The sequence below is a fragment of the Anopheles gambiae genome, chromosome 2, assembly GCF_943734735.2.
Source record: "Anopheles gambiae chromosome 2, idAnoGambNW_F1_1, whole genome shotgun sequence".
In the NCBI taxonomy this organism is placed as follows: Eukaryota; Metazoa; Arthropoda; class Insecta; order Diptera; family Culicidae; genus Anopheles; species Anopheles gambiae.
In genome coordinates this window covers 66,044,885-66,070,935 of record NC_064601.1, presented here as the reverse complement: position 1 = coordinate 66,070,935, position 26,051 = coordinate 66,044,885, and the positions used below count along the sequence as shown (strand labels likewise).

The 26,051-nt window shown below is 36.9% G+C and overlaps 1 protein-coding gene across 50 annotated transcripts in view; it reads right to left on the bottom strand.

Moving 5' to 3' along the window:
• The window catches only part of LOC1278521 (sodium channel protein para), a 95,161-nt gene that overhangs the window by 35,684 nt on the left and 33,426 nt on the right, over positions 1 to 26,051 (bottom strand). For 15 of the 50 annotated variants that reach the window (XM_061651077.1, XM_061651076.1, XM_061651083.1 and 12 more), the window contains exons 7-17: positions 21,861 to 22,066; positions 20,736 to 20,864; positions 17,458 to 17,549; positions 13,706 to 13,918; positions 13,562 to 13,622; positions 13,309 to 13,453; positions 12,724 to 12,888; positions 6,116 to 6,391; positions 4,719 to 4,739; positions 3,780 to 3,842; positions 3,020 to 3,203 (exon numbers count right to left, since the gene is read on the bottom strand). In XM_061651077.1, coding sequence (XP_061507061.1) covers positions 3,020 to 3,203; positions 3,780 to 3,842; positions 4,719 to 4,739; positions 6,116 to 6,391; positions 12,724 to 12,888; positions 13,309 to 13,453; positions 13,562 to 13,622; positions 13,706 to 13,918; positions 17,458 to 17,549; positions 20,736 to 20,864; positions 21,861 to 22,066 — 1,555 coding nt within the window. The remainder of the gene's footprint in view (positions 1 to 3,019; positions 3,204 to 3,779; positions 3,843 to 4,718; positions 4,740 to 6,115; positions 6,392 to 12,723; positions 12,889 to 13,308; positions 13,454 to 13,561; positions 13,623 to 13,705; positions 13,919 to 17,457; positions 17,550 to 20,735; positions 20,865 to 21,860; positions 22,067 to 26,051) is intronic. The other 35 variants (XM_061651079.1, XM_061651086.1, XM_061651085.1 and 32 more) reach the window with 8 other exon arrangements.

Sequence of the window (26,051 nt, the reverse complement as noted above, 5' to 3'; positions counted from 1 at the left end):
TTTTGTGAACGCGTACGCCATCTAGCGGCGGCGGGTTGAAGCTAGATGCTGGCATAATTTATCTGTCAAAAAACGTTTTGGGTCGAGGAGGCTATAATTTTACCCAATGATGGATAGAGATTGGAAGATGGGGAAAAATGTGGCCCAGCGCTTTGTATGAATGACGATTTGTCCAACAACAACAATTAACGGCCTATTTTGTTGCAATTTATGGACGTTTATCAACATTTCCTACGGCAAACAGGTAGCCTGGTCGAAACTTGATGAGACACCAAGTATGAATAATTTTGGCACTTAAATTATACCCACATCTAGCTTGCGCTGGTCGCCGCCAGATGCGCTAGTGAAAATCAAAATTACGCTTGCGAGTACGATCAATTTAGCCCGGCCTTTACATGTTCCAACTGGGTAACAGAAGTCCTATTTACTTTAATTTAAACACTGAGAGTAACATGAAACATCGAATCGGCACATACATATGCAATATGCAATATGCATACCGTCTTCTGCTTATAACCCGGAAACGAATGATAAGGCCGGGCTACATTGATCGTACTCTCTGGTGTAATTTTGATTTTCACTAGCGTACCTGGCGGCGGCTGACCGAAGCATTTTTCCAAACAATTTGGAGCCGCTTCAGAAAATATGTAATTTTTCCATGTTTTTAACCTAATTTAGACAAGAAAAGTTTTGTAAAAGGTAGATGCACATGTCCTGTACGAATTGCATCCATTTTCATGGCAAAAAACTATGGAAAAACAACTTAATTTTGAGATCCGGCACGACCGTTCCCTCGATGACCAAAAAAAGCTTCGGTCAGCCGCCGCCAGGTGCGCTAGTGAAAATCAAAATTAAACCAGAGAGTACGATCAATGTAGCCCTGCCTATACACCTGTTTCCATTTACGTTCGAATCTAGTGCCATTTGCATCGAATCGCAAACCGCCTGCTTTGAATCGCATGCCACTACGATTGAATGCGTGCAACCATGGTTGAATCGCGTGCCAGTACGGTTGAATCGCGTTCCACTATGGTCGAATCATATGCCACTACGATCGAATCGTGTGCCGCTACCATTGGATTTCTGAAAGCAAGAGCATAGTAAACTGTTTGTTTACGTTTGAAAGCTTTTTCTTTCTTCCCCGACTGCATTTCGTTTTTAAAATACTAATAAAAGGTAATTATTCCCTGATTATAGGTAAACCCGACGAATATTGGTTGAAAACAAGGATTTTACCATCAACAAGGGACCATGGTTTAAACCAATATTCGTGATTTACCTATAATCAGAGAATTCCTTTTTATTAGTATTTTACTAGCTAAATGCCGTCGGTGAAGAAAGAAAAAGCTTTCAAACGTAAACAAACGGTTTACTATGCTCTTGCTTTCAGAAATCCAATGGTAGCGGCACACGATTCGATCCTAGTGGCATATGATTCGATCATAGTGGAACGCGATTCGACCGTAGTGGAACGCGATTCAACCATGGTTGCACGCATTCAATCGTAGTGGCATGCGATTCAAAGCAGGCGGTTTGCGATTCGATGCAAATGGCACTAGATTCGAACGTAAATGGAAACAGGTGTAAATGAGATCCTTGGATTTTATCAGTTATGCAATATTCTAACTGGATTCTAATTTGTATAATATTCTAACAGGAAATGTGTGCAAAATGTTGAACAAAACTCTTATTCACTCCATAGCAACGTCCATCGCTAAACATAAACAATGTTCAATTTAACTGTCAAAATTTTCCCATGGCTTTCTGTCAATTTACTCTAAACGCATCGACCTGTTCTCTTTCAAAGACCTTGGACACGATTCGATCGAAGTGTCACACTGTTCTACCGTAGTGGAACGCGATTCAACCGTACAGGCACGCGATTCAACCGTGGATGCACGCATTCGATCGTAGTGGCATGCGATTTCTAAGCAGGCGGTTGGCGATTCGATGCAAACGGCACGAGATTCGACCGTAGCTGAAAACAGGCGTATACACACATATGTTTATATATTTTTTAAATCATTATGGTTTTGCTTTCGCACTGCTACTTATCTTGCTCGGTTGTATGTATGCGTTTATTGTTTGAATAATAAAAAATCGTATTTTGGTAAAAACATATTGTTTTCTTTCCTGTTTCAGGGTACGTTTAGGTGGTTTGGGTGTACGAGGTAAATGAAGAATGTTTTTAAATTAGCTGTATGCTTAAATATAAATTTAAACAAGCAAAAGTAAACCAACACTGAGTTGATGAAAGCCTTCTGTTAAATGTTCTTCACTAGAGACAGCAGCTTATTACAGCTTTGCTTAGCATTGCAATGATTTTTGCCGATCTTGGTTAGCCGAACTTGGATTTTAGGTACATAGTTTAAAAAATTGCCGTTATTATTTTCAAAAGGAATATGTCTATCAAACTCAAACATCAGTTAAATATTGCCAAACTATGATTTGAATGGTATATTAGATCAGCCGGCGGATGTTTACACACTTTCATACATACAAAATACGACATAATACGCTATACCACAATCGAGCTAGAATACATTATATATACTATGGACACTATAAAAAATTTTTGAATTTCATTTCTAATCCCAATTATAATTATCTATCTCTCTTCCAAATATTTTTCTGCTACTCTCATTAGCAATACTAACTTATAAGCACATGTTATATATTGCAATGTATCATTTTTGTAACACCATAAAGTGTATTGTGACACATATATGATACGAATTCACATTTTCCATACTTTACATTTCAATATTTTTTTAACATAATAAATATTTACTGACGAGAAACCATAATAATGCTACAATATACATGAATAAACAATTAGTATTAAAATCTGAGTTAAGTGTAAAGTTAAGGTAAATTATCTGTTGCAGTAAAAGTAAAGTTCTGTAAAATCGATAGAAACAAATTGATTGTAATGAGTCATTAAAATGGGAGAGGTATGAGAGAGCGGAAGATAGAGAGAAAGAGAGTATGAATTTTAGGGGTTTTTTTTATAGTGTACCTAAATTAGCATAGTATACTGGAACGATGATTGCACCATTTTCTTCCGACATCGGCGTTACCGCGTTGGAATCATCAGCGTATGGCAGGTGTTCTTGTGCATCGAGATATGTTGATAGTACCAGTGGTTTTCTATCGCTACCAGGTACACCAACGAAACGTCCTCTACCGTTACGTATCGTGAACTGTAGATTTCCGATTGAATGATTGCATCATAGAGCCCACGGTGATTTTGTTGATTTTTCGATTGATCCAAGATATGAAGTCCACCACAAGAAGGAATGCATTCGATAGACAATTATGGAATAAGCAAAAAGAGTGAGGATCGAATGTGAACAGGAATAAGTTTATGAGTATGTTTGGAGTGGAGTATTGAAGTGTGTAGGTAGTGGTAATTATATATTGTTAGTTATGTATATTAATTTGAGCAAGATGGAACAATACATAACCTATTTTTTATAAAATTATCGGTGTTTGTTAAAATATGAATTATAGAAAGGCATAGATAATGACAAAAAAGAATAACAATAGATAATCTAAGATAATGATCGACCTACGCAACAACCAAGAGAAGAAAATATTGAAGAAAATGAAAATAAAACAATAAGTTATGTGGGGAACGTTGGAAAATGTTGTGTTGTTGTAGAATTTATGAAGGTATATTTTGGATGAAAAGAGTTGTATGTTGGAAAAAAACCAGTAGAAATCATCATTTAAAACAAGATAATAGTGGGTAAGTGCATTTTTTGAGTTGATTGTACCTGGTGTGATCCTCTAGATCCTCTACGAAGATTAAATGGTGAACCGGGTAATGAAAGTGAAGCCTAAAAAGTAACAGGTTTTATTTGGTTAGTGTTTTACTGTTGCTAGTTGGTATACTTAAACAGTTTGTAAAATTATCTGCTGTACTGCTCTAATAAACAAGAAACGGATTTGTCTAATCATTGTTATTTACTGTTATTTTGAAAAATTTTCTTGAACAAAATATGCTTTTCTGTTGCATAAACATTACATAATAATAACATATTTAAAAAAAAACCTTAAACTTTTAATTTAAACTTTCGAATGACATTCAAGTCAAAGTTATATATTTAGAATATGTATCATCAAGAAATGTATCAAAATGAGTAGCCTCTAACATAGTTATTGTTTATCCTCTTAATAAAAAATAACTCGTTTATTTTAACAAATACCAAAAAAGTACCTTTTAAATTAGGTACAATATTAAATCCATGAGGAGATTCTACTTCTAAAAATAAAAAGCAAGGACATTGAATTATGTATGTGAGAGCATGCCTTAGCTTAAGCAAAACAGTAAAGCTTTGGCTATGTTTCATATTTTACATAATAATCTTACATTGCGAAAAAATATGGTAAGTGTTTTTTTTACAATTAAATCTTGCGACTTGCATCCAATTTGGCCATTTTTTTTTCAAATAGTGAGGTTTTTGTGCTGGAGATTATCTAAAATGAAGTTTACATTTTACATGATGAAATTATACAATAAATGCATTAGACAAAAGCATATTTTAAATAAAAAAAACTCTTGTAGCACCTTTTATATGAATTACATAAAGTAATGTGTACAATAATTTACATGTTCATTGTAGTTCACAGTTTTTTTAAATATAAAAAGTACTACCTATTTTCTTAAAACAGAACATTGCACAAAATCATAAAAACTTAAGGCATTAACCTACCTTTTGAATAGTAGCGACCCCCTAACCCAGCGGTCGATTGCAGTAGAGGTTTAACAATATAATATTGTTTGTTTTATGTTGTATGAATGTATCGTGTATGTGGGTTGTGTGCATTCGAATTATCGTTGAATCGAATGGTTGACATAATAATTGAGAATGAAAAACAAATTATGAATATTACTGCGCGCGTGATGTATATGGTTGGTACAAAATAAAAACTTGTCCTGATAATATATTGTCTAGTTCTAGTTTTTCAAAGCAACGTTGAAGACGTAGATTGAGACAAAGCCAAAATAATAGAAATATTCGGAGGTGAAACCGAAACATGTATAACAAGCTGATTTTTTTATAACTCATGATTGCTTAATTTTCCGAAATCAGTATGAAACAGATATTAATAATAAACATAAAACAAACAAAATTGAAAAATATTTAGTAAAAATAATTCAACCAGAATGAATGTTATCATTGCTAGACAAAAACGAATTACCCGTAAAGATTATATTTGGCAAACACTAACCATTCTCCAAAAAAAACTATATAGATTATATTTCTATACAACAGATCAATACTGTTTGATTGTTTAAAACAAAGGAATATTACAAACAATTTTCAACCATACAAAAATATACGATAATATTTTTATATTAATTAATCAAATAAGGTTCTTGATGTGTAAGTCTTTATTTTACCATTATTATGTAATAGAAAAACTCGTTAAAAATGCCTGTTAATACCATTTCCCTTTTCAAATGATTTTGAATCAATGACAAAAAGCGTTGGTTTTATTTTTGAAGTTCAGAGTCTGATTTCTCCATTCACAACTATTAATGAAGAGATGAAAATGTTCACTTTATTTCAAATCTACCCGTAGAGGATGCTAAAAAGAGGATCATTGAAAACAGCAGTATGTGTTTGTTTCTTAATTGGTGTGTGCAGGTTTTTGAGATAAGTGACAATACATTTCTAATAGTAAATAAAGACAATTGGTAACATAAATTCGACACAAACGGGAACACTTTAATTAAAGTTTTGCTAAAATAGTCTCAGCTTTTAATCGTTTGTTGTAGTATTAATGACAAGTCCTTCAACTGGTGACATATAGTTTAATAATAATGACATTTAAAGATTTAATTCAATTTTAACAAATGACACTCAAAGAAGATGAAATAAGATTATAAAGTTGATGTAGTCTATGAACCATGCAACACATAGACACAAAGAAAAAATATGGTAGTTGTTTGTATTAAAAAAACTGTGGATGCAATGAGTTATGATGGAAGAGATGTGGTGATTGAGTATCTTGAGTGTATCTAGACCGCAAGGTATCTCAATATAGCAATAAAGACTAGTATATTTAAGGATAGGATTGTGCGATATAGCGGTAACATACTTACCGCGCTCACTTTACGGGCTTTTGCAGTGCCAGCTGCAGTAGCTGTTGGTGCGGTTGTTCTTGTGATTTCGCTCACCGACTCCAATCCTTCGCTTCTAATGGACATTTTCTCCTTATTGTTATCGTCGTTGCCTTTCTCCTGTCCGACAAACAACTCATAGCTGTGACAGGAGAAATCCGAAGGGCTTTTAGCGATTTCTGGGTTCGCCGCTGCTGCTGCGGCCGCTTGTTGTGCTTCCAGTTTAGCTGCCTTTGCTGCCGCAGCTTCTTCTGCTTCCTGTTTTAGCAACATCACGGTAACATGGATTGGAGAATTTCAACCGCACGTTGAAAGAGAAAAAACTGGTAAGTACTAAATCAATACGAATTGATTCACTTATACGTTTATTTAAAAACACTGTACGTTACATCTGTGCCATGTAGTATAACATTCTCTTTGTTGTAAACAATGTCTAGCCTTACTATGCATGTTTTGAAGCAAAAATATAATTGAGAAAATTTTAGCTAGATGTGTTATTAATGATTGATGAATGAAAAGAATGACATAGAAAAATAAATTGAATCTTCACAAACACGTTAATTTCTTTGATTCTATGGCCAAAATCATAATCAAATAAAAAGAAAATTTACCAAAGAAGTCTGATATCCTGTATACTATTTTTTACCATAGTTCAGTAAATATTTACAGACTTTTTTCAGTTAAAAGTTATCGGCAGCAATCTTGGATGTTGACCAAAATGGCAGCTCGCTTACTTTCATCACTATAAAGCCATTCTGATATTACTGATTGTTCAGTAATTGATAGCGATTAAAAAGTTTAGGAGAAAAAGGTTTTTATTGATACGCAGTGAGGCAGTCCGTTCAGCTCATATTAATTCATGTTTTATAATGATTGATTCAGATTTAAAATGTATTTGGCCGTACCAAGTTTGATGATTCGATGATGCTTTTGCGATGACATGATTGCAAAAAATGTAGAATGAATGTCATTTGACATTTTTTAATGAGACGTCAAAACTGCTTAATCGTGCATTTACCGATACTTAGCCATTAGACCACATGATATTTTCACTCAGTCAACCAGGAAAATGGTATTCGCTTACAGAAGTATATAAATTCACGCGAAAACACGAAAAAGGACCCATTTACGATGAATATCTAGTTCACTTGGGGTACGGCAAAATAAAAAAATCAAATGAAAGTAGCATAAAAATATCATCGGGTCAAATAATGGCTGGTATTTTTGAATCACTGGTTATTCACCGCGGCGTTGTAGGAGCGGGCTCAAGAAATGTGTTGCCATCCCTAAAATTTCATGTGAGCGCCGTACGTTCCCGCTACGAACGGATTCAATAATACCAGCCAATAATACCAGCCTATATTTGATGAAACATTCAATAACCAATCAGCCATACCGGCGAACTCGTTCGTTCCTGGGAACGTTCGCCGCGACGCTCATTTTCACTCATTTCATAACCCTCTAGATCAAAAATTAGAAAACCTTATAGGTTTTGTACCGGCCAACCTAGTGGTACAAGCCTGTCCACTCATGAGCGACGAATGTTTCTCGGAGAACGAGTGTTGTGTACGGCTGAATGTTGGAAACTCGTGAGTGCCCAACAATCTGCCAGGTCACAGCGCGAGAGAAGAAATGGAAAGATGATGAAAGAGTGAGAGGGAAGTCAAACGAGCGAGAGGATTAGAGCGGGAAAACGATAAATTTGGAGATAAAAGGGCAGGATGCGCCTGCCCTCGCCCTTTTAGTTGAAAACGGTAATCTCTACAAGCGGACTAATTTTTTGATTCACCATCATCACAATAAAAACTACGTGTTATCTAAAAACATCCACAACGTTTTCAACAACCAATTTACAATTTTCTTGTAATCACCAGACCGATTTATCATTATTATCACAATTAAAATTTGAATCGAAAAGGGCTCTTAGATGTCAAACTGCCTGTTACGAACTTTTGGCTACTTGTCAAAACGTTCTACATTACTTGACCTCGTTCCTACTCAGTCTTTGCTTCGAATGTTCTGCCTTTTCGGCAGAATGATTGATGGTTTGTTTTCTAATGTTCAATATTTGTGTTTTAACGTGCACACAACAATTTATAAATTCTTTAAAAAATTAAAACTTTTGATCGTTTATTTTATGGTTTCCATACCGTATTCGTTGGGATGATTTAGAAAACATCAATCACTGAACATTTTGATGTATTGCATTTCTTGACGCATTATTTGCATTTTATTGACGTATTGCGTATTGCATACAAGGTGTTTGGATATTAGGAGGTGAAGTGCTTCAGAGCAAATTGACATTTCACGATTTGACATAACAATACTGGGGGCTCCGGTATTAAAATCGGGAAGGGCAAGAGGGGGGTATAGAAAATTGTATGCGTTTTGACATAACAATACTCAATGATGGCGCCCGGCAAACGCGCTAATAATTCACCTTCTAAATAAACACACCTTGATTGCATAGTGGCGACTGTCCACCAAAATGACAGATTGAAGTGGCGTGTACCAAAGTTGAAAAATAGTGTTACGATTTAGAACACAAAACTTTGTGTTTTGAACTGGCTTTCCAGACTTGAATTCGCTGTAAGTAAGTCTAGTTCCATCAATTTACAGTCTGTTCCCGAGTTACGCGGATCTCTACCTACGCGGATTCGGAGTTAGGGAACGGTCAGAATCTCACCGCATGCGATTTTGCCGCAAGCTTTTGTATGGAATTTGACGTTAATGACAGCCCTTGCGAATCTGTCGAATGCGACGATGCGTTAAAATCAAATGATTTTGATTTTGTCGCATCGCCGCTTGCGATTTTATTTCAGATGTCAAACGTCTAAAATCATATAATATAATGATTATCTTTATAAAGAAACAACAAAATTGTAATATCCTGGAGATTTGACCCCTGATAAGACCATAGTGCCCAATATACCGGATCGAAATATGACCATCACCGCGACAACTGTGCGATAATCTGAATGTCAAAATAAAGATCATTCGTTTACGGATCGGTGTACTGACAACACCTTCAGCCTTCTGTTTATTCTTCTACTTTGCGATTTTGTGCCTTTGTTATAACTTGAACGTTTAATTCAAATTGGTAAAATTCGAGGTTTTACAAAATATAATAATAATACCTGAAAAAGCTAGAAAATTGAGAAAACTCTTTAATTACTGCATGCGGCAAAATCGCATGCGGCGAGATTCTGACCGTTCCCTTACGCGGTTTTTTAAATTTGACAGATCAAATGTCAAATCAGTACAATTTGCTTTAAGAACTGTCTAATGCAGTATAAATTGCATTTTTGCTAATATATTTAGTCCCCTTACTAGCGAAAAATAGGAGAATATTCTGCACGAATCGTACAAAATAAATTATAAAGAGTAAAAAATACTTAATTGAATAAAAAAAACCGAGTAATCAATTATATTTTGGTCGAAAACCACGAAATTCAACTTACGCGGATTTTCGAATTACGCGGATTCCTCCGAAACGCACAAACCGCGTAACTCGGGAACAGACTGTACAGTGGAACGTCGTTTATACGGGCTTATCGGGGCTCAACCTCGCCAGGATATTCAAAAGTATATGCTTAATCACAAATCGCTGATTTTTTATGTTTTATGATATTTTATGTTTTGATAAAAATACCAAATTTTTACTAACTTCATATTTTTCCAATGCGATTTTTTGAAATTTGTTATGAAATATAGTGTTTTTTGTTCTCACAATGTGCTTTGATAAACTTTTTTTTTTTTTCAAATATCCTCCTCAAAACACAATATCACTTGTGTTTTGAAATGCCATTTATCAAAAGCACGGATAAACGGACAGTCGGATAAACGGCGCTCAACTGTATTTTTATTATACTATATGCCAACATTGTATCAACCAAAAAAAGCCGTGCTGGATCTGACAGCTATTCATTCGAACTTCACAATTATTTAAATCACGAGGAGAGTGTACAAAATGCTGGTGACGTATTTACAAGTGGTAGACAATTATGTTATTCTCAAATCAGGAATCATTTTAAGCATGTTAACGATTGTTCATTGGACTGTAAAACCCTGAACTGTAACAAGATTTGAATGCGATCATTATCAGTTCCAGTACCAGTATGAGTCTAGTGGAAGTTCTGGTATGGGTTCAGAATCGTTTTCAGTGCCGGTACGACTTTGGGAGCAGTGCCAGGACTGGCTTAGAGTTAACATCAATTCTAAGCCCGGTATGGAGTCGGTATGGGATTCAAACACCTGTCTGGGATCGAATTCAGTCCCAGGATCGGTATGGGTTCTGATTACGTTTCTATTAATATGTTTCTTGGAGTTAAAAATCATATGAAATTTGCGTTGCCTTTTGAACAATCCATTGCACGCATCCTTCTTCTTCTTCTTCTATTTGGCGTAACGTCCTACGCGGACAAGCCAGCCTATAAAGGCTTTCGAGACTTAATTCATTACCACGTAGCCGAATAGTCAATCCTTGCTACGGGGGAACGGTCCATTCTGAGCTTGAACCCATGAATGGCATGTTATTGAGTTGTTCGAGGTGACGACTGTACCACGGGACCCGGGATGCATCCTAAAGTTATCAAATACAGAAATTATCCTGAGCAACCCTGTAACAGGGCCAAATTAACTAGTCACTTAGAAGATAAAACAGAATCGTGGTTTGAACGACACATCTTTCTAATGCTTTAGTCTTCTCCCCATTTCCTTTCAACACGAAATATGTAAAAAAAGTGTAAAATAATGTAGGTAAAATGGGCAAATCTGCACGCAAATTCGGTTGTCAAATTAAGTTTGGAGACCGCTGCCAGAAATCCCATAAACCACCATAACGTCAAAATTTACAGATACAATATGACGCATTCAAACGCTTCTTTTTTCGGTCGACCAATAAAGGTCCATCCGTCGTCGCAGCTAAATCGTAACGAGAATGCTTTTAGTTTTTCTTTCGGCAGTACATACGAACAATTGAGAACATATTGAACTACATTTGTCCAATCATTCTTACCTAACCGTTGAAACCTCTTTTTTTTGTTTACACTAATTAGTGTCATTTTCGGTTGTCACATCGTTTTCGTTATGGTGGATTTTCAGTGCGTCTGGCAGTGATTGGACGGGTTGGCCAGTACAAATACGTCGTAAGTATCATCATATTTTCATGAACGACAAAATATGCAGCACATACGCGATAACGACATACGCGGTCATGCTGGGTTATACAAGCTTTCGAGACTTATTGGTACAAATTAGCCAGCATACGGGAGGACGATCCATATAAGGTTCGAACCCACGACGAGCATGTTGTTAGATTTGCGTGCTGCCGAATGTACCATGGGACCGCGATGGGAGGATCCGCTGTTGGGGAAGGCGAGGTAAAATGGCACTGTTTTAGGGTTTTACAAGTCATTGCACATTGCAATGTGCTGCATATTTTTTCGCTCACGATACTTAATTTGGCTTCTAGTATGTACTTGGACTGATCCAATGTTAATTTTTATCCCGTTCAAGTATAGTTTTGAATATTCTATCGAGGTGTAGGTTTGCCAATGTTTCTTTACATTATTCTAAACAATATGACACATTCATACACAAAAACGGAAAGGGAAGACTTAAACTTTAAAATCATGTGTCGTTTGACCCATAACTCGTTTTATTCACTGAATAATTAGGATTTACACTTGCTGGATCAAGCAGGGGTAAGTAAAAAAAGATTTAAATAAAAAACAGTCTGATTGTATACAATACACGGGTCGTTTTACATGGTTAGTAACAATTCAATTGCAAAGTTATTCAAATTATAATTATAATAAAATTATAATGATAAGGATGATATAATCAATCATTTTTATGAAAAATGCAGTGAATACGAAATAGATCAATTCTATGAACTGTTATGAAAGTCTTGAAAATTACATCAATAAAATTGTTGACATTTTGTAAAATTTAAAATAAAAAAAAACTGTTCAATATGCAATCTGGGGGATCGTTATACACGTTTAAATATGGCATGTGCTACATCTTTCGTTTGCATTTTTCATTGGTACAGTATTTTTAAATAATCTAAATAATCCGTGTATAGCAGGGGTATCCAAACTACTGCGCGGAGACCGCATGCGCCCCTTGAGAGCCTGTTATGCGGCCCGCAACTACTACACACGTAGCAACAGCTTTGTAAAGGTTAAAATAAATAGCTTATTATTCATTTTTTAATAGGAATATTTTAATTTTTATCTTTTAAAGACAAAAATCTAGGTTAAACAATATAAGTTTGTTAAAAAATTATACATTCAATTTATACAAATACAAACGTGATTTAACGTTCACGCATTAGCTACCGGTAACGCCAAAATGTCCATTTCCAAAGTTATTTCGGAAGCAATGCGGCGAAGGGAAAAGTTTGGAGACCCCTGGTCCATAGTTAGAAAACATTAGGAAAAAAATCACTACATCAAACATGAAAGTAGTTCACATAAAAACCACGAACGAATGAAAAGAATAGAATAAAAAAGAACGTTCTGTCGTGATAAGACTACTTAGGTACGCATTTACGTTCTTTTTCTTCTTAGCGATAAAATTCTCACCCGAAGTGCTTCTTCCTCGGCGGCCTCTTCCTCTTCGGCCTTCTTCTGGAGTTCGTCGTACGACATGGCGACAATGGCCAAGATTAAATTTACAAGGTAAAACGAACCCAAGAAGATAATCACAATGAAGAAGAGCATGTGCCACGGTCCAGCTGATCGTAACACCTGTTTTGCACACCATCGGAGAAAAGGATAGGATGTTTAATAAGGTTGAAATTGTATTACAAAAAAAAAATCGAACAATATTGGGTAATCTTGAAATTCTCTATAGAACTTTCTATAAATAATACAAAAATCTAGTGATTTACTTTTTATGACGTGAACAAGAAACGAATAATAAACCAAAGGTAATATTATTATTTGAAAAAAAAAAACGAACTAAAACAATTCAATTTGAATGCGAGACATTTTTTTCAAGTCTGTGTAGCTCAAACTCATCACATTCAAATTCATTACATTTGAGAAAAAGGAATTTGAAGGAAAACACTAGTTCATCTGAAGAATAACGAATGAAAATGATAAGTAAAACAGAAAACGCATGTATAATGAACATTTTAATTTGATTTTACGTTTCTTGATACCAACCAGTTGATATAAATTCTCCCAATAATCTTGAGTCATTAGACGAAAGGCAGACAAGAATGCCCATCCGAATGTATCAAAACTTGTATACCCGTAATTTGGATTTTTGCCATAGCCTTGTAAACAAATGTAGCCTTCATCACATTGTCTGGAATACAATAAAATTATTATTTAGGATTTTGACGTCAACTTCATATTTCTAAAAAATGTGAGAAGTGAAAGTAAAATGAATAGATTTAAGTCCAGCATAACTCACCCAGCTCCAGATGAGTTTCCACAAAGAGGAATGTCGCCACTCTCGGAATAGAACCAATTTGCTGCAAAATATTTAACTTTTTATTAGTAGACTGCTTCAGATAGCGAAAGGAATCTACAATAATTTAATGAAATTATAACTTACTGTCATTGCTGTTGAACAGCTCCCAGCTTTCGTCGGTTAGATTACCCCAGGAACCATCCAATGGGAACTCTTTTATGCACTTTTGTGTTAGTACTCCCATGTAGATTTGTAGACCCATCAAAGCAAACACGGATAACGAAAACATTGTTAAAATTATCACATCTCTGAGATTCTTTACGGATTCTATAACAGCTCCGACGATGGTTTTTAAGCCTGTAAAGCAATATAATACATTATTAAATTTATAATAAGCATAAACATAGCGCAGCTTATAGAAAAATATAATTATACACAATATTTTCACACGCAATACTTACGCAATACCAATATTTTTAAACATCGTGTACGGACACGTTTCAAAAAGTTATGGGAGCTCCGGATTGGATTCGTGAATCCACTCTGACTCTAACATTCATAATCCGGATCCAAATCCGAAATAAATATGCAATCGAATCCGGCCTCTCCAAACTGTTGAGGGAAACCGTGCCGACCCCTGAACTTGCCGTGGCAGTTGCGATGCCACTGGTCAACTTCCAGGAGGACGACACAGGCGTATTCTATTATTAATTAGTGATGGTAAAGTTAGCAAAAATCCGGAGTCCACACCGATCCGACTCCGATAAATTCGGAATCGACTCCGGAAAGTAGGTCTACCCTGCATTAGCCAAAGTGGTTCAGAATCGCCCGGAGTCGTCCGGAGTCGCCCGGAGTCGGAGTCGTCCGGAGTCGTCTGGAGTCGGCTGGAGTTGGCCTTCGAAACATAGGCCTGTATACAAAGTGCACGCGTAAAGTGAAAGACAAAAAACACAACGAAAGGAAACGCCTAATCACAAGCACATTAAACCACCCTGCTCACTCCGACCAACTCCGATTCTGTTCGACTCTGATCGACTCTAGACGACTCCGGACGACTCATACTCCGAATGACTTCGAACAACTCCAAACGATTCCGGACGACTCCGGGCGACTCCGGGCGGCTCCGGGCGGCTCGGACTCCTGGCGGATCTAGTGATTCCATTTTGCAAGAGTCGAAATCAGACTAACAATAGTGGAAGTCGGATCGGAATCGTGGGTGCGCTCCAGAGAGCACATCACTATTTTGAACTCAATTCGATTCGAGTCGAGAAAATGAACTCCAAAGTGAACTTTTTCATACAAATAAACCCACAAAATTCATCAACTCGACGTCAAGACGTCTCGATTATAAGAACAGAATGCGCCTGAGTGTGTCACGCACACTGTCGCATACACTTTGCGTGCGAAGTTTAGTGTGTGCCGAGCGACTCGCCGAGTATGTTAGCGAGCCGGAGCTCTCGGCAGGGGCACTCGGTGCAGCTGGTGCGCGGCCACTGCACGTATCATTTGAAACAGTTTGTCCATTGTGCGTCTTTATTATTTATTACCGTAATACGTTGTATAAGTGTTAATAAAATAGTAAACTGCAGAAAATATCACTAACGAATACAGGTCCAGTTGGTTCCGATTGAATCCGGATTACACCGATCGAATCCAAATGGCTCCTATTGAATTCGTTTTACTACCGCGCTTGATTCGTAGAGCAAAACACGTACACTACAAGAGCATATGTATTATCTCTTCCCGAATATGTTTTACCCCTTCCAACAATTAGTTGGCATCATCCTAACATTTTTCAAACAAATAATTCAATCAATTTTGAGCATCACTACTCAAACATTCACTTCATTGCCCATTCTGCCCATGGTACTTTCACTACCCATTCTGCCCATCACTACATCCTACCAAATCTGGTCCACGAGGTTTTTTGGTTTCGCCCGCGACCGCTTGAGCCATCATTTATTTTTAGATACATTTCTGCTTGTCATGTCAGATAATTCAGGACTCCTGAAACACGAAGAGATTTCAACTTAGCAGGTTTCTCTACCAATTGTCAAACCATAAAACTTTTTAGGGTTTTTGCTACCTTCTCTCTATGCATGTATGAATACAAAAGTTAAGAATTCCAAAAACTGTTAACGCGTCATCTATCAATTACATAACACAAAAATTGGCAATTGTCGACCCCCTCCTTCTAATGTAACAAACTGTAACATTGGAAAGGACCCCCTCTCCCCCAAATTACGTAACAGATGATCTCCACCCCCTCAAATAGCCTAGTTTATTGAACAAAATCTGACTTTTTGTGAGTTTCTTTTTTACCTTTTTCTGGTATATTTACATATACCAAACATATATTTACATATACCAAAAAAATTAAAAAAAGAATAGGTATAAAGAAAAGTTTTCCCATGTAGCAATGGAATTCAAAAAGATTCTGATAATCGGATGCTTAGCGTGGTTTGCAATGTTCTCACGATACTGCGACGATCCTGTGTTAAGTTTTTCCGTTCGTCCGTCCGTGGTAATAAAATTCGACGGACCAAATGACGGACTATTCGGCTGCGTAGTACATACAAAACAGCCAGATCTTTTTTAGGCCGGCATTGCCGCGTAGGTTGTTAAGGGCCGTGACTGTGCTTCATCGCATGCGATTTTATCGCACGTGCTGTCAAACGCTTTCTCGTATGATATTACGATTATTTGGATGATTTTAATAATATAACGATTATGAAAAATTAAGTTGAGGTTGTTCCTACAAAACACCACACATTTAGTTTGACAGATAAAATCGGATGCGGCGTCCGACGAAATAAAAAAAATTTGATTCCATCGTACGACGAAATCGCATGTCCGACGTTATCAGTCAAATTCCATATAAAATTTTGACAGGCCTTCCGATAAAATCGCATCCGATGGAGCACAGACACTCACCTAAGTCACGAAATCCATACATACAAAAAAAGTCCATACAAACAAGAAAGACACAGAACATTTCTGTTCTCTTTTATGCATATTGTTTTGGAATAGGTCGAACCCATCTTTAGGTATACTAAAGATAGAACATTTACCTTTGCAAAACGTTTAGAAATAAGAAATAATAAGAGACTCAGATGTCAGCACAAACTCGTGTTTCTTTTGATACGATGTTACGAACGATCTCAAGCTTTCAATGAGGCACCGTTCCCAAAATGTCAAGACCATCCCAAAATGAAATGCAAAGAATTGCTAACGATCTGATTTTTGTATCATATCGTACCATGTATAAACTAAGCAGTGGCCCGTACTACTATTTTCAGGAGCATTTTAGCCCGCGGGTAAATGAGTTTGACACCGCTGATTTAAACTATCAACAGTGTTTACCCGGTATGTGGTATGAATATGCATGATTTGCTACGATTAGTACTAATCGGATAGTCTCTAAAGGAGCACTAATGTTGTAACACTGATGTTTTCTTACAGAAATGATTTCGCACATGTGTGAGAATACTTTTAAAACATTCATTTAAACTTTTAAATGATAAGTTTACAGCGCATGACCTTCTTCTTCTTCTTTGGGGCTTAACAACCGTTGTCGGTCAAGGCCACCCTGTACCACTTGTGGGGTTTGCTTTTGAACCTATAACGGGTATGTTGGTAAGTCGTACGAGTTGACGACTGTACCATGAGACCAGCTAAAGCGCATGACCATATCGTCAGAAATAATTATGATTTGACGGACAAAACTGTTTTGTTAGAAATGTGGCCCTCAGATTGGTAAAGATTGATCATAATAATTTTGATTTTCTATATCGTTTTTTTGTGCGTATGATGATGCAGTTCTATATATGATGTAATTTTCATTTTGTTTATAATGATATCATGTATTTGATGACATAATGTATTTTTCCACTCACCTGGAACGATGGCTACCGTTTTAAGAGCTCGTAATACCCTGAATGTTCTCAACGCAGCAAGATTACCCAAATCTATACCCATAGTTACATATCTGTGTTGATATGAGTAGGGAAAGCATAAGAATATAAAAATATTAGTTAGTTTCGGATATCAAATTCTTTATGATACGCACTACATGATAAAACAGGTATCAAATATATATTAAACACATAAAACACAATATAAAAAGCAATATAGGAGTGTAATAAGTTGATTAATACTTGGCCTTTCACCTTTATCTTAACAAAATGCTTAATTAGATGAATCGTACTGTATTTACATATGATTTGCTTAGTTTTCCCTTACAATAGTTTGGCTAGTTTGGAATGCTGAAAATAACTTTACAAATTGCTAGATTTTTGACCATTTTTTTATATGTTTGTTAACCGTATGAATCAACTGTTTTCCACTCTTTGTATTATACACAATTGCATTATGGTTACAATACACAATTGTATGCTATGATATATTAATGGAATGAACAAACTACAAACTATGGTTTTACAAAAATCTAAAATATGTCTTAAAATAAATGCAAGTCCGTGAAACTATGTCGTAGGTTAACACATTGTAAACGGTGAAGATTTTAAAACTGTATGGAAACTGTATGGTAATTGGCGCATGGTATGGACCACATCCACATCTAAGAAAACAAAGAGTTAAACATTTCTGTCTACAAGTTCTGCGGCTTCAACATTTATTTACTTCTTATAATTGAGTTGAAAACAATGGACCAAGCTGACGAATATTATAAAACACAAAAACATTTTGCACTGCACCCCAAATATCTTGCACTTCACCCCAAAAATGCCTCACTATACCCGAGAAATATAGGAAGTACAGAAATACCGTTATGATTCAAATTACGAACAGCCTTAAATTTTGGACATTTTATTGAATTTCTTCACATCCAGTCCCTGGCTATATGGTTTTTTAATTCTAGATGATTCTAGATGATGATGATGTGCTATAATCAATTAAAAATGTGTCGGAACCCTAGAAAGCCCTGATGCCACAGTAAATAAATATTTTCGGTCGGTCAGTTTACTACCAGAGGCATTCTTAGCAGTTTTGCTTCGCCAGTGTTATGTCTTCGATAATTCCAAAAAATCCCGTCTACGTGCATTGATATACATCGGAAGCCATTGGGGAAGTAATAATCAATGTGAAAACAGCAGTGTTGTATAATATTGTGCACTCAATATCATTAAATTACATATAAATTTTATCCGGGATTTGAAGCAAGATTTTTATCTTGTTTTTAAATCCAGCAGCCGATTTAAATTTTGATAAATTGTATAAAAATATGTTTTAAACATTGATAATAACAAGAAAACAACGATAGTTGAAGATGTATTGCCAAAGATGTATGTATTCGAGGCTGTGAGCTCGAAACTGTCCGAACTATGAATCAAAAAATTTGTTACAATTTAATAGTTTTTTGAAATGTTTCGAGTAAATTTATTGAAAATCTTTGTTTTTACATAAAAAAAACAGCCTAGCTCGCGAGCGCCAGCATGCATAGTGAGAAGAATAACCTAGCTCGTGAGCGCGATGTTCATCCCAAAATACGTAGCGAGATGAACAAGGTAGCTCGCGAGCGCCCCTTTTCTTCTCACTGCGTATTTTGTCCAGGTAGCGCGATGGCGAGCAAGCTTGATCCTCTCACTATGCATGTTGGCTCTCGCGAGCTAGGCTGTTTTTTTCTGCATGGATTTTGGACCAACAGGTCGCTCGCGAGCTACCCTGTTCTTTTCGCAACATATTTTGGACTTCCAGGGCGCTCGCCTAGCTAGGCTGTTTTTCTGTATGGATTTCAGCAGCAGGCCGCTCGCGAGCTAGGCTGTTTTTTCGCCATGGAATTTGGATAGTCAGAGCGCTTGCGAGCTAGGCTGTTTTTTCTGCATGTATTTTAAGCATACAGGTAGCTAGCGAGTTACCCTGATCTTCTCGCTACGTATTTTGGACAGGCAGTGCGCTTGCAAGCTAGGCTGTTTTTCTCTGGGTTTTCGCACATACGATGTGCTCGCGCTCTACGATGTTTACTAGTTTCAAACGAGCATTTTTTATTTTTTTATGCGAGTGGGCAAATTATATTTTTCTGGAATGAAGAGCGACGAGCGCCCGCTCACTAATGGTTGCGAGCGAACCTTATGATATCCGCTCTTCTTGTCCAAGTCTTATGTGTAGCCGTGAGGAAACTTTTCTGTGTATTTTTTGCCTTGTCCTTGCCTTTAGATTCCGATGGATAAAGCATGCATACTTTTCGGGTACGTTCGTGGTATAGCTCGGTCCCTCTCATGTTTATGGTGAAGATAGAATCGTATGCAATCGGCTCTGCATTCGGGCGTGGGCAGGCCCGTGGACGCCGTCTGTACGCACACATTCGGCCGTATCGGGGAGCTCGTTTGTTCCCGGAAACGTTCACCGCGGAGCTCATTTTCACTCATTTCATAACCCTCTATGATCAAAAATTAGGAAACCGTCTAGGTTTTGTTCTGCCTTATCTAGTGGTACAACCTTGTTCACTCATGAGCGACGAACGTTCTTCGACGAACGAGCTCCCCGATACGGCCGAAAAATTTCCATATTTTGGTTACAAATGGGTTAAATGAGTGATAAAAGTGGTACTAGACTTGTGTTGAATAATTCATATCATGGTTGAGATTGCGTGTTTCCGACAGTTAGAGCTTAAACTTCATCAACTCGAAACTGCCGGCGGAAAAGCAACTTGTCTAATGATAGCAAAATGAACAAAATGAAGGTTTGAGTGAATTTTCTTGGATGCCTAACGCAGTATGATAGGCCTGAAAGTCTTCCTGTTGGGTGAGTTTGCGGTTGCACTTACACCATGTTAAAAGTAATGCGTTCTATGCCCGTATGGTACTGCCATTCGATTATTGCTAACAATACAACCGACCGCACACTTTCTCTAAGTTTTACCTCGAAAATTACTGTTTATAATCCCTATTTTCCGGAAATTGGAACTGTTTAACACGCACGGTGGCCACAACACTAAATTAACTCATGTCATACCTTTGATGACGGTTTATACAAAAATGTTGAATATCATATCGATAGCCCGGGTTTATATTGAACGGCATGCCCATTTCTCCCCGTGTTTCCATACTCAATCTTCATATTAATTGTTAACCCAAGCCAGTTAATTTCGGACAGTCTACGCTATATGTTGATTATTTCTAGTTTAAATTGATGACTAATATATTTTGGAACTCACGCTAATGCTATTACTACGAAGTCCAACCAATTCCATGCATCTCTAAGATAAGTAAACGGTTGTAATATGAAACCTCGCGCCATCACTTTTACAGCTGATTCGAACGTGTAGATGCCGGTGAATATCACCCTGTAGTAGTGAATAGTAACACAAGACAATATATAGGGGTGTGTTTTAGGATTTTTGTAAATATGTCAAAACAGATTTGAACACTTTGCATTTGACTCTAGAGAATAAAATGACATTATATTACTTTATAACCTGTGGAAGATTTATAGTGTCGGAGGTACTAGACGGTAAGAAGAGTTGAAAGAAGCAAATGAGACCAAAATGTTCAAAGTCTCTATAAAAAAAAGAAAAAAACAAAGAATAGTTGAGGCCCCCTGTATATGATGAGCGAGGGGTGGTGTTCGAAAAATACCAAACGAAGCATTGAGAAAAATGTTTGCTCCTTGTTGTGTTTTCCTAAGTAGTAAATGTTAAATATGTCATAAATATACAACAGCCTAAAAAAACCATTTGTAAATGACGAAATGACGATATTTGACTGCTTCACTGTATACATTTTACATGAATAGGTTTTACTTACATTAAATTAATTCTTTATGTTACTATATCTAGTTCTAAAAGCTAACACATAATAACAGATTTTCATCTTCAAAATAATCTGCCATGAAACTTGCATATCTTGAATTTGCGGCACATACGCAGTTATGTTAACGTATAACCAGCCAAACATTATGCGTCCAGTTTTAGATCTACAGTTTTGTAAAACACACCTACTTAGTCTACCTGTAATCTTCTGTAATTTCTATAAGAGCAGCTCATGAAAATAAACCGATAAATGTTAGCTTTGACTAATTATTAAGGGTATTCTTACATATTTTACGAAAAATAAATGAATACATTTGAAATCAAACAGTGAACGTAATCATCAACGCTCACAAAAATTCATTGAATTACCACACTCAAAATATTACTTCAAAATTTTAACGCTAAAAGCAAAGTTCTCCGGATTCAGGATTTTAAACGTTATGTAAAGAGGGACACTTTCTATTGTAGATAAATATAGGGACACTAATTACATTGACTTGCTTAGCTAAATTGCAATTCATTAATACTTACTCGGTAGATTCGACTGTCGGCGTGGTAGGCATAATCATCAATATACAATTAACAAGAATGGTCGTTATTATAAAAAGTGAAAACAGTGGATGTACTAAAATATAAATAGCTACGCGGCGTATGGGGTTAAACGGATCAAGTACATATAATGCGTTAGTTGCGGAGAAACGAAATATATCTTTTCCTTTACTAATCACTACGAATGTCTGTAAGTAAAAAAAGAAAATTGAAAATCGATGTTAAGTAAAGTATGCATATGTTTAAATATAATGTAACAAATTCTGATGAACTCAATGTGAACAACCATGGGAGCGCAAACTCCCAACGATGAATTGTTTTTTTTTTAATTAATTTGAATATGTTTTTTAATGTGAGTGTATGTTAAGCATACATTGTCCTCATATGTAAAATATTTGGTAAGGGTTAGGCTAGCATATTATAATGTAAACTATAAGCATTAACATCATTCCTACTCCGATATATATGACCTCACTGTTGTAAATGTGTTCCCTCCTATGTTATAGAGATACTGGCTACAAGTACAAATACAAGTATACTGGCAAGATAATTGACTACATGTCTACATCGCTCACCACAACTATACGGACAGTAGTTTTTCGCGATTTGCGGAAAATCCGTAAGAGATAGATAAAAACAGTGAATGAATGAGTTGTTCAGAATATTAGCTGGCATCGCGAAAGAAATGGTTTAAAATTAACAGTCGTTAAAAATTAATCACAGTCTTTTAAAATTGCTAGAATTTGGCATCGCGAACGCATTTAGTTCATTTTAACTGGAATGAACATTTATTTTAACAGGAATGAACAAGAAATGAACTCGGTTAAACCAAAATGAACTTTAAACGACTGTTAAAATGTGTTCATTTATTCGCGATGCCGGCTAGTATTTTACATCTTCGTTTTTTTTAAATATGAAAAACACATTTTCACGCGTCTTATTATGAAAAACAAATTTAAGGTCGTAACAAATAAAGACACCTCGAAAAAAAAACTTTTTGTGCTAACTGACGCAGTAAAAAATCGTTAAAAAATTTTGTAACATATTCCTGAAAGGTGCTTGTGCAACCACCGATACGTTTCTCCTATTCGGGGACTTTAACTTCCCCAATCTTTCCTGGAACACCGATGATTCTAACGTTCCTGTACTGCGAATCAATTATGAGAATTCACGAATTACGGACAACTGCCGCTCTTTGCTTGACTGCATCTATAGTAACGGGCTTTCTCAGATCAACTTTATACCTAATGCATCGAATAACATTCTCGATCTCATAATTGTCTCTGACGAGATCCTACATTATTGTGCCCCACCGGTGGTGTCACCTTTCCCTATGGTTGCCGTTGATGTTCATCATCCTCCTGTTGAACTACACTTAACTGGTGCTAGCAATACAGCTCGTTCCTGGCGTTCTACCTCACCAAACCGTGAGTCCAGCACTCGTAACTACAGGCGAACTAACTTTATCCGTCTAGCTGAACTGCTTCAATCTACTGACTGGTCTTTCCTGGAAGGTAATCCGGATGTTAACTCAGCATTGGAACTATTTAACACAACACTACTGGCGCTTATATCTGATTGCTGTCCTCTAATGCCACCGCGTCGCAGTCCACCATGGTCTGATGCACGTTTACGCCGTCTAAAGCAAAACAAAGCGTCATGCTTTCGCTTTTGCAGTACAAATGGTACACAACACTCCAAATTAAGGTTCATTGCTGCCCATAATGTATATAGAAGCTATAACAGACAACTTCATACTCGTTATCTCATTCGAGTGAAATTCTCGCTCATCAGACACCCAACACGATTCTGGAGGTATGTTGAATCAAAACGCGGTAACAGCTCGCTCCCCGATGTTCTCACATATAACAACGTCTCCACAAGCAGTAAGGAAGGCATGTGCAACTTATTTGCTGATCGTTTCAAGGACTGCTTTACTACGGATGATGCAAGCTTATCATTAGAAGCAGCTTTAAATAATGTGCCCTGTGTTGTTGTTGACATTGATGTACGCGATATTATTATCTCGGTAGATACTGTACTACGTGCTCTGCAGCAGGTCAAAACCTCATACAACCCTGGACCCGATGGTATTCCTACGGCAATCCTTGCCAAATGTCGCGAATTTTTAGCAAAGCCTCTGTCTCAAATCTACCAACTCTCTTTTGCACAAAGTACTGTACCCACGGCCTGGAAATCCTCTGTGATGTTTCCGGTGTACAAAAAAGGGGATAAAAACTCTGCTGAGAACTACCGCGGTATAACCACCTTGCCTTCTTGTGCCAAAGTGTTTGAGATCGTCATACAAAACTCGCTAATGTATCACTGTCGTTCTTATATTTCTACACGCCAGCATGGTTTCTTTCCTCGACGCAGTGTTACCACAAACCTGGTGGAATTCGTCTCCAACTGCCACGCAGCCTTTACTTCCGGAGCTCAGATGGATGCAGTATACACTGATCTTAAGGCTGCGTTTGATCGTGTGAACCATCGCTTGCTGTTGGCTAAGCTCGCCCGGATCGGTCTCTCTACTCTGCTGGTGAATTGGTTCAGGTCCTATATCTCTGAACGTAGCTACTACGTACAAATCGATGGTGTCTCCTCTAAGGTTTTCGAGAGTTCATCTGGCGTTCCTCAGGGCAGCAACTTGGGACCACTGCTGTTCTCGCTTTTTATTAACGACGTCACACTGGCCATTACGGAAGCAGATTGTCTGCTTTATGCGGATGATGTTAGGCTGTTTCGTATCGTACGGAACACTTCCGACTCTCTTTCACTGCAAAGATCGATTGATGTTTTCTCTGACTGGTGTATCAACAACGACCTGCTAATTTCTGTTGATAAGTGTACGTCAATGTCTTTCTTTAGAATAGCTAGTCCGATAAGGTATATCTATAGCATATCAGGGACACAACTACCGCGGTGCAATACGGTCAGGGATTTAGGAGTCACCCTGATAACCTGTTAACCCTGTTAACTCTGTATAAGTCCTATGTTCGTTCCATCCTCGAGTTTAGTTCTACAGTTTGGTGTCCGTTCTCTAGTGTTTGGTCCAATAGAATAGAAGCTGTCCAAAAAAGAGTTACTCGTATTGTCCTACACTTCACTCCGTGGCGTAATGTAACCCCTCGTCCATCGTATCATACTCGTTGTTTGTTGTTTGGTCTGGACACACTTGCTAGGAGACGTGATAATGCCCAATGTACGTTTTTGTCCAAACTTATTGTCGGTGAGATAGATTCGCCAGAAATACTGGCTAGAGTCAACATAAATGTCCCTCCTAGAGTGTTCCGTAACTACAGACTAATAAGAACTGACCTTACAAGACGTGCATACAGCGAGAACGACCCAATGACTGCGATGGCCCGTAAATTTAATCAGCGTTACATTTTATTTGACTGGCACCTACCTACTAGATTTTGTTGATCCGTTTTGTCATTGTACACTGCGTTAGTTATTTAAGTTTTAGTTTTAATTCAGTGATAAGGCCGCTTGTTTGGCCAATCACTTAATACAATAAACAATACATCAATACAATACAATTTTTAAAAAAGTGTTATTGTAAGTTTTTTAAGGCTTTGAGAGTTTATAAGAATAATTATCAAAAATATGAATTTAAAAAAAATCTTTTGCGTGTAATGATTGTTTTGAAAATACAAAACAAAATATGTAAAAATATTTTCAAAATGGGCATAAGAACCTTGTGAAGTTAATGTATAAAGGCTCAAAACTGATCCCATCAAACAAAAGCGACACAAAAACAAATCTTAACAAGCATTTTTTAGCAAAATCTAAATATTTGCTGCTGTTACATACATAGCTAAGGAAATTAATCCCAGCCTGATTTTTTTCCTCCTACTACCCACTTCACCATCGATGTTTTCTTAGACCGCTACAAAGCGCCCGTAAATGTTTTGGCGAAAGCGCTGACGAATACCATATTCAATTGAAATGGACCTACCACAATACCCTTTCCACATATTTTTACCAGCATTAAAATACTTAGCTAAGACAAGTAAATTTCACATTAATAATTTAGCCAGCCCTAATATTGGCTCATAAACTACCTTACGAATTCACGACCAAACTTTATAAGCAATCGGCGCCTTTGTTTCGACTAGTGTTGGCCGTTCCGGTCCGAACCTAGTAAAAAAGTTCCGTTCTTTATGTAGG